The sequence below is a fragment of the Fulmarus glacialis genome, unplaced genomic scaffold (assembly GCF_000690835.1).
Source record: "Fulmarus glacialis isolate BGI_N327 unplaced genomic scaffold, ASM69083v1 scaffold48958, whole genome shotgun sequence".
Taxonomy (NCBI): domain Eukaryota; kingdom Metazoa; phylum Chordata; class Aves; order Procellariiformes; family Procellariidae; genus Fulmarus; species Fulmarus glacialis.
Genome location: NW_009231151.1, coordinates 10,730 through 19,577, shown reverse-complemented (window position 1 = coordinate 19,577; position 8,848 = coordinate 10,730). Strand labels below are relative to the sequence as shown.

Below are 8,848 nucleotides of genomic sequence, written 5' to 3'. Positions count from 1 at the left end.
CTATGATTCTATGATTCTATGATTTTATACTCCCACCTAGGCTAAGATATCAGGGGTTTTTTCTAATCTTAGGTAGTACAAATGTCGCAACCTTATTCAGCTCTTTTGCCATACGATACAATTTTTATTTATGTGGCCACGGACTACTTTTTCCCACTGGACTGTACCTTCATTCAGTACACAGGATGCACATGTCAGATTAAGAAGCAGATAGGCAGCATCCTACCTTCTCATTATTCATATTCTCATATTCTCATATGCTTTGACACTTACAGCACTCTATTCAGAGACTGCTTTGAAGGCAGAATGATTAACTTCCTAACAGGCAGTCATCACTGTACCACTGGAGTGCTCAGAAAACTAATGAATGTACTCTGATCACGCTCTTGATAGGAAACATATCTTCTTGACATTTTAGAGACGCTGAATTGAGGTACTAAGATTTTCAGGTAACACATTCACACAATCTGTGTGTGCCTTATCCCAGTTATTTTACATTTCATTTTTTCAGAGTACTTGGCATTGCTCAGCACTTCTTATTTTCCAAGCACAGCTCTTCCTGATCTCAGTTACAGCTGTGAACACTCAGCACTTGTGCAAACCATACCGCAGAGTCACAATATAAAACCATCCCAGAGAAGAGCACTCAATTAAAAATCATCTGTTCAAAGTTTGGTTAAAGTGATTCCACTACCATTATCCAAAACCACAATGGCATAGGCAGGGATATCTTTACCACAGAAGTCTCTTCTCCCTGCAACCTTCAGTCTCATTTATGACAGACCTCCCACTTCTTCAACAAGTAAAACAAAAGCCCCAGAGAGGACAAGCCAGTAAATACAGCATTATTATTGGTATCATGCTCCTGTTAGATTTATCTTCAATGTGGGCACCATTAACCCCTCTTTGCTCAGCTGAAGAAGAAAAGGAAGTTAGCTGGTTTTGAGGATTTGCCACAGCATTTGAAAGGAGTGCCTTCTCCGTGCAGTCTGGACTCCTTTAAGCTAAAAAGCACACTAACCTTCAAGAGGATGTAGACAGAAGATTTTAAGAGTGATACCCTATCCCTACTGAGTGCCACAGCAGTTTCACCACTGGCTTCGACTGGGCCAGGATTTTACGCAACAGATCTTTATCATTACTTCAGGTTTTGACTGTGGTTCTTATGCATACGGAGAAACATTGTATTTCCATTACAGTAAGGGTCAATAAAGCTATCTACTAAGAAGTGATTAATTACTGACTGTTGATTTTGCACTAAATGTCACATTTACATTACTTTGCATATCCTTTTAACATCATTACACTACAATGTGATTTCTCTTACTAAGTGGGGGCTGAAGAGGGTGTCCAGTTTTTGTACACCAGCCTGCAGGATGGATATCAGGGCTATCTACATCAGTCCAATAATCATAAATACTATCCCAGCCATCAAAATGGACCTAAAATCAAAAAGGAGAACAATACATTTTAGATCAGAAAAATTCTCTATAAAATCAGTTTCCCTAAGTAATCTCTAAAAATTACATGTCCATTATAGAAGTCACTTTAAGAGAACTATCGATGTTACACAGAAAATACATGTACATTAGATTCTGGACCCAGGCATACTCTCACTGAAGTATAGAGAGAGGTGTCATGTGGTTGTTTACTATGTCTTGTATCATCATGATTCTATGATTCTATGATTCTATGATCAGGCTCAAATCCCAGGAATAAAGCAGGACAAGTTTAGTTCTCACATTAACACTTAAATTAAGCATGAATTTCTGCCTTCTTTCTCTCTCAGAAAAAACAAAAATCCAAACATTTTTTAATCTCCTGTTTGAACAGGATTTAAGAATAGCAGAGCAGTAAGCAAAGGACTAAAAAAATGGCATTTAACCACAAAAAACAAAAAACCCCAAGATACGAATAACAATTTTACTAAAATCAGACTATACAGGATAAGGAGTTGAAACTGAAGAGAAAATGAAGTACGTGATTTCCCAGAAAACCACCAGTATGGACTATACATGTGGTTTTTTTAGGCGAAAGCTAAATATCTTACTCTGTACTAGTAAACAGCTCAGATCTCTCACGCGCGCATGTGTGGATGCACGTACACACAGATACATACAAACAGAGCTCTTTCAACATGTGCTATGGAGTCAAATTACCACCCTAGAAGTTATAAAACCTGTAATTTTAATAAATTAGACTGGAGAGGGTGGGGTTTTTTTGTTTTGGGGTTTTTTTGCGTGACCAACCTAAAGTTCACATAGAAAATGTGTAGGTGTGAAGGTATTAGATCTGATGATTCCCTATCACCAGTTAATTCAGATTCAAAATGAAATGTCAGCTGCATTTCCTGCTTGAAATACCAAGTATGCCTAATAAATTTGTACAAACTGCAAACACAAATATCCTTTATATCCATCTAACTGGATATCTGGAATATGCTAGTCCTTCTAACAGTTGAAAAATAATTCAAGTATACAACTTCTGGAAAACTGCAATTTCTTAAAAATACATTATCTGAGATTAATCCAATCTAAAGTCCATAATTAATATAAACTTAGAATTGCAGAAGTCACTGACAAAGCACAAGAGATCGAGATTATTTTTTCATCTCTCACTTATCTCTGTCTCCTCTCCCTGGAAGTTTATAGAGACAGATACAATTAACCCAGGCCAAATATTTTATGGACCCTAATACAAATATCATAGCAGCCCTTCAACACTTGATATTAAATCATCACATTTCTTGATAGACAACTGTCTTATATCAACTATTCCCAAAGCAATTTTCCAACATATTCAACTCTAATTACCTAGGTCAGCAAATGTAACTAAGAGGATAATAAAACAACCCCTTCCAAAAGAATTATATGCATATTAATCAGTGAAAAGGATGAGCAAAAGCTTAGCAGGACACAGCAATGTGACTCATTTCTTCCTGTGCTTAATTTTACAACTATAGGATTTTGGTTTTACAAAGTACTCATCAGCCACTCAAGCAGGATAGTACAGTAAGACAGAGAAACTTACTTTTATTCTGTAGTCATCAGTATCTACAATGGTGGCTACTCTGATAAATACTGGATTTCTCTTGTCAACCACTTCAAGTTTCATGTTTTTCTGAAAGCCATGAGAAGGTTTCTAGAAAACAACAACAGTATTACGTGAAACAGAAAAAACCCTCAAAAATCTCACACAATTTTCAAGTACAAAAAATCCATAGAAAACTTTCTGCCTTCATTTTCTCAAATCTGCCCTCCCCCTCCAACAAATCCAAGCATAAAAAAATCATTCAAACCGGTGTTATTAAACTAGAGAAATAAAGCAACTACTTTGGGATTCCAGGTTCTCCTGGAATGGATTGGATTCAACCCATCCAAGCAAGTAAGTGGGGATCTTTTTTTTAAATCAGTTGTTTTTTTTCCTAAATTCTCTAGAAAAGTTTTCCCAGAGATTTTGGCCAACAGTTTCAATGCAGTATTGAATGAAGTATTACATACCAGCAGCCTGAAATGTCTATGAAATTGTCTACGGGAAACATATTTGTGTTTTTTTAGTATGTGTTTTTGCTTCTTTTTCAGTCTCCTACTGAAAACATAACTGATCCACAATATAAAAGTAAATACTCACTCAGAACAAACAGGACCAAATACTATTTTGGCAAAAAAAGGTGTCTTTGTTAGGAGTATCAGATTTTATCTTTGCCACCTACAGCTATGAAATCTAAAGCAAAAATTATTTCCCTTTTAAAGGAACATATGCACAAGACATGTTATGTTTTTTATTCTAGATTTCTAGGAAAATAACATATCTGTCCCTCTAAGACTTTCCAGAACATCGGTGCTTTTTCCTCAGCTGCAGCTTAAGAACTCTATTTTCTCCCATAATACAATATAAAATACTGTGACCGTCTCAGGAAGACTTCACCCAAACTCCAACACAATCAGCATTTTATTCCCATTAAATCTGCTTCCTTATTCTTTATCACAATTAGCATTAATATGGTTACCATTTACATTAGTACAGAAAGCAGGGAGGTGATTTTCTCTGGCTGCGAAACTGAAAGACAGAGCACAGCTGACCCCCAAGGCAGTCAAGTCTCCTTCCCCTCCATCCTCAAAGCCCAATGGCCTTGTCCAAGCTACCTTTTGGGACCTACACCATCCCCAGCTGCTCTCTGCTAGTACGGTTTCTGGAACAGTGTTGAGCCAGGCCAGCTAGTGCTCTTCCCCGTTTAATGCTGTCAATGCCTGCATGCTTGTGGCATGTCCTGTTCAGTTTCCCGGTGCAGACACAACCAGACAGACCTTGCTGCCCGGAGGACCCTGTGGGCCACTAGTGGGGCATTCCCACTGCCAATCCCTGCGGGGTGGCTGTTCCCTGAACCCCAGGGGGAGAAAGTAAAACACGGATGCTCTGAGAGAAAAAGAAAATGTTTGCTTTTAGCTTGATGTAGTCAAGGTCACAGCCCGCACTATACCTTGCAGATATAACCAAATACCTTCCTAAGCCTTGCTCCAAGTATTCTTGCTGAGAATGTAAGATTGAGACACGTTATTAAGCCAGATGCATTTTGGGGTGACAAACTACAGGTCAGTAATAAACTCTGGTGATCTACTGACCCCAGGAACTGCTATAAGCACCACATTTCTGCTTTTGTTAATCCAGCTCTTAGCAAAGTGTTATTCAGAATTAGTGACCCTGATCGGAAAAGCTGAGGCAAACCAGCTTCAGCGCGCTGAGACAAGGGGCTGGGAGCTACCAGCCATCTGATGCTTGCTCCTAACAGCAATCCTTTCTGCACTACTGACCAGTCCACTTTCCTCACTGAAATCCTAAGAGCTTAAGAAAGATGGGTGTCACTGAAAGAAACTAGCAAGTACAAAGCTAAAAGAAAAGGATGTTGCCCACAAACACCATAGTTAAGCTGGGGAGCTGCCTGTGGATGCTGCCCATGTGCTCTAGTCACAAGCTCGCAGAAGAAAAATTCTACTGAAGGATATTAAATACAAACTCTCTCAGCTACTGCCAGAGACAATTGACTAGATGGGCAACCAGACTGACCTCCTACAATCATTTTTACATTCTCACTGTATTTATTGCACCATTTAAAATGTACAGATAGAAGTACGTATGTTCAAAATATGTTATGATGACTCAGTAGCTATCTCATTATTTTTAATAACTAGGCAGTAATTTCCCACAGCAAATTACATTCATTAGCAATATTGTGTAGCACTTAATCCCATTTATAACGATTAAAATAATAAAGTAATAGTGATTTATAATAATAATAATCTGATTTCTAACAGTGAACTGCAAACTTGCATAAAAATAAACCACCTATTATGCAACTAATTAACTGGATACATTTGGAAACATAGGAACACCATATATGTATTCTTTTCTTAAACTAATTAATTATATGCACTTAAAAGCATGAAAAAATATAAGCATTTTCTCACCACTTTAAAAGCCCTAGCAGGTGCAGGTAATGAACTAGTTTCTTCCAAATATTTCTCCCAAGAAAAATGTTTAGCATGTGGATAATCTGGCACAGAAGAAATATGAGCAAAATTAAACACTGCAGTGCAAAAACCAAAACTGATGTCTAATTTACAGAATGGCTAACGCTTTTATAATACTGTTCTGATTTATGCTTCAGATTTATAAAATAATTACAGGAAAGGCTATTCTAAATTGTCTCTGACACATTCACCATGTAGATTAAAAAACCCAACAGTCTTCTCATACACAATACCGAGTAGCTAGCAGAAAAAGTCACAATTGCTTTGGATATGAGAATATTAATAATGTGGACTGGAAAAATCTGTCCACTTAATTCAAGAAATTCATTCAAGTATTACAAGCCTAATCCTGTATTTTATAAACAGTAATTTACTGGCAAACACAATCTAATCAGTGATAGCTTTGTACCACAGTAGAGCACACCTGACTATTTGCTATTCTTTTAGTGAATTTGTTTTAACTAAATTTCTAAAAAAATGGCCTGGACATTTACTATAAGAATCATTTACAGACATCATCAAAGATGTTGCCTTTCTGAGAAAGTGTCATGTTTACAAACACTTCATGCAAGAAACACAAAGACAGCTTTGCTCTTAAAGAAAAGGCAGTGCCTGTCCTTTGCCTTTAATCTGCACTAGAAGTTTAACTTGAAGTTTTAACATTATGATTCATAATCTAGAACAGAACACAACCAATTCTGATTTTTTTTAAAAGGGATTTCACTGAATATTAGGCTATAATTAACCTCCTGACAGACAGATTGCTTATGACTTTTCAAGATTGCTGGCTATTAGAATTTATGTCAAAGTTGGTTTTAACCCATTAAAATTTTCCATGTTCTCAGACCACAGATGCAGTTTCTGCAACAGGGCATTTAGATCATCCAGATATACACAACAATCCTGAAAAACAGGACTAATAAATACACTTTCGTTCTTCTGTATCGTCTCTCTCGTGTTTTCCTCCCTTCCAAAGAACACTTACAAGTTTGACTCCCTGATCACGTAAAGCAATCTTCTCATCAACCCCTTATCTTGCATATTTAGTTCACATGAAGATGTTTTTCTTATGCAACAATCTCACACACCTGGAATTTGTTTTATTAGCACTTTCACAATCTGAGTCTTAGAATAAGTGAATACATTCAGCCAAAAATACAAACTTGTTCAGATTCCAGGGTGTATCTTTCATGCATACATGCCTCTTTATTAAAGCAGCATACATGTGCATACTTAACACCTAACGTCCACCGTGCTTTCAATATATTATGTTATGTAAAAAAATTCAGCACTCCCCAAATACCAATTCTTAATTACGGAAAGAAAAATTCAGGAGAGGTAACAATAAGATTATTGTAAGTTTTAATGCTGCTAGCTGACTATAACCTCCTTAAATCTTTCAGACATGTAATAAGATACAAACCTGGTGGGGTGATGAGAGTTCTTTTATGTTCTTTACACCATCCAACAGGATGAATATGTGGGCTAGCTGCCTCACACCTGGAGGGGAGAAAAAAGGCAATTGATAATGCAGTTCTTCAGACATCCTATTATTCTCAGAAAACAAGAAATACAAAAAAGATTTAACAAATTCCAAATAACCTATGACATCTTTAACTTACACTTAAACTGCAAACATAACCTGAAGATACGAACGCATTTAACACAGACTTGTCTCCACCTAAAGAAGCTTAAGGCTTTATTTACAATTTCACTGGATAATCAAAAAATCAAGTCCTTTAAGTCAGTGGTAGATCTCCATTGAGAAGCTATAATGCTGGACCTGAAAAATTGACATGTAGAGACTCTTGATAGAAACATGTTGGCTGGTTGCAAGAACACAGTAATCCCATCAAAGACAGATGGGGTTTTGCAATGCCAAGACCAAAAATTTAACCAAAAGCTTAAAGACTGATTAACGATCCAAGTTGCACCTGGAAGCAGACTAGAAAATCACGCATAACTGCAATGCGTTGTTAATAACACGTAAAAATTCAAAACCAGATTCTGAGTGGTTTGAACGGAGCTATAAACACGTTATTATAACCCAGCAGCACATAAGCAAAGTACGTCTGAGAAAAACTGTCAGCAAAAAAGAATAAAATAGCATTTTATGCCCCAAACTGCCTGAAAGAATCCAGAACTAGTCAGTGATCCAAGACTGCAAATTGCTCTAAAATAGCTGATCAAACTCTCTTATTCAGGGGACTAACAACTTCCCATATTTTGTGTCACGTGTATCAATTTTTGCACTAGTGCTGTTGCCTGTGGCATGCCACAGGAACCACAGAAGACTAACAGAGGCAGGGTGAGCTACACTTGACACGTGCTGGCATCTGTCTGAAGCAAGGAGAGATCGCTCTCACTGTGCTCACTGGTTCAGTTGCATTGTGCTTAGAAGAGAGCAGCAGTGGGTGCTGGCTATCAAGTTCTGCTACCAATACAAAAAAATGACACACACTGCAAAAACGTAATTGATGTAAAAGCAGTTGAGAGAAAAACTGTTTAAACACTCAGTATTATTAGATTATCATCTACAGGACTATATAATTTTATTACATATTGCTATATTATTTCATAACATAATATATTATGTATAATATAACATATAGTGTATATAAGATATAATGAATATACTATAATTCTTATACTATCACTCAATATTGTTAGGAAAGGCAAAAAGTATGACTGATCTACAGGAAAAGTAAAAAACCATCAGACTCCGCTGTGAAACATGCACCATCCCTATGTCTGCATCGATACTCAATGATTGAGTTGGCTGAACAATTAACAGTGCTTTTTAAAGAAGTAGATAGTTCTTATGTAGTCAGGGTGACTAAGGATCTTCATGCTGACACAAAAAGCTAGCATTATTCTGCACAGCACTGCACTACACTGTGCGAAAGTACTGTTTGCCTCTATTTAGCTGGAAACTCATATGTAACCATGTAATCCTCACGACGATCCGTCCTTAGGGACCTCGCTTCTCTTAGGAGCCTGTCCCAGCTAATTTCTTTAGTTAGATAAATTCAGTATTACAGTGCACTCTCTCTCTCTTCCACTATTTCCTAACCCTAAAGGTGCTTCAGAGGCTGACCTTAAATATTCCCAGCTACGCGCCCTCTCTCTTCTGGAGAATCCCATCAGCATTTCCATCTCTCCAGTGGCCACGAGCCCAGTGCCTCACTCACTCCAGGGACCCACTGAGGCCAACAAACTGCAGTCTGAGTAAGCTGAAGTAGCTAAGGCCTTTATTCCCCATTCCCCAAGGCGGGATCAAGAAACCAAGGTTAAGTAGCCAAGCAGTAGTCTAGCCAGAA

General features: G+C 37.5%; 1 protein-coding gene across 1 annotated transcript in view; it reads right to left on the bottom strand.

Annotated features, from left to right (window-relative positions):
- Positions 1 to 1,327: 1,327 nt before the first annotated feature.
- Positions 1,328 to 8,848, bottom strand: part of LOC104081627 (lethal(3)malignant brain tumor-like protein 3) — a gene marked incomplete at both ends in the record, with an annotated part of 18,192 nt that continues 10,671 nt past the window's right edge. Inside the window, 4 exons of the mRNA XM_009584454.1 lie at positions 1,328 to 1,442; positions 3,031 to 3,141; positions 5,466 to 5,551; positions 6,952 to 7,028. Of these exons, the coding sequence (XP_009582749.1) occupies positions 1,328 to 1,442; positions 3,031 to 3,141; positions 5,466 to 5,551; positions 6,952 to 7,028 (389 nt within the window). The remainder of the gene's footprint in view (positions 1,443 to 3,030; positions 3,142 to 5,465; positions 5,552 to 6,951; positions 7,029 to 8,848) is intronic.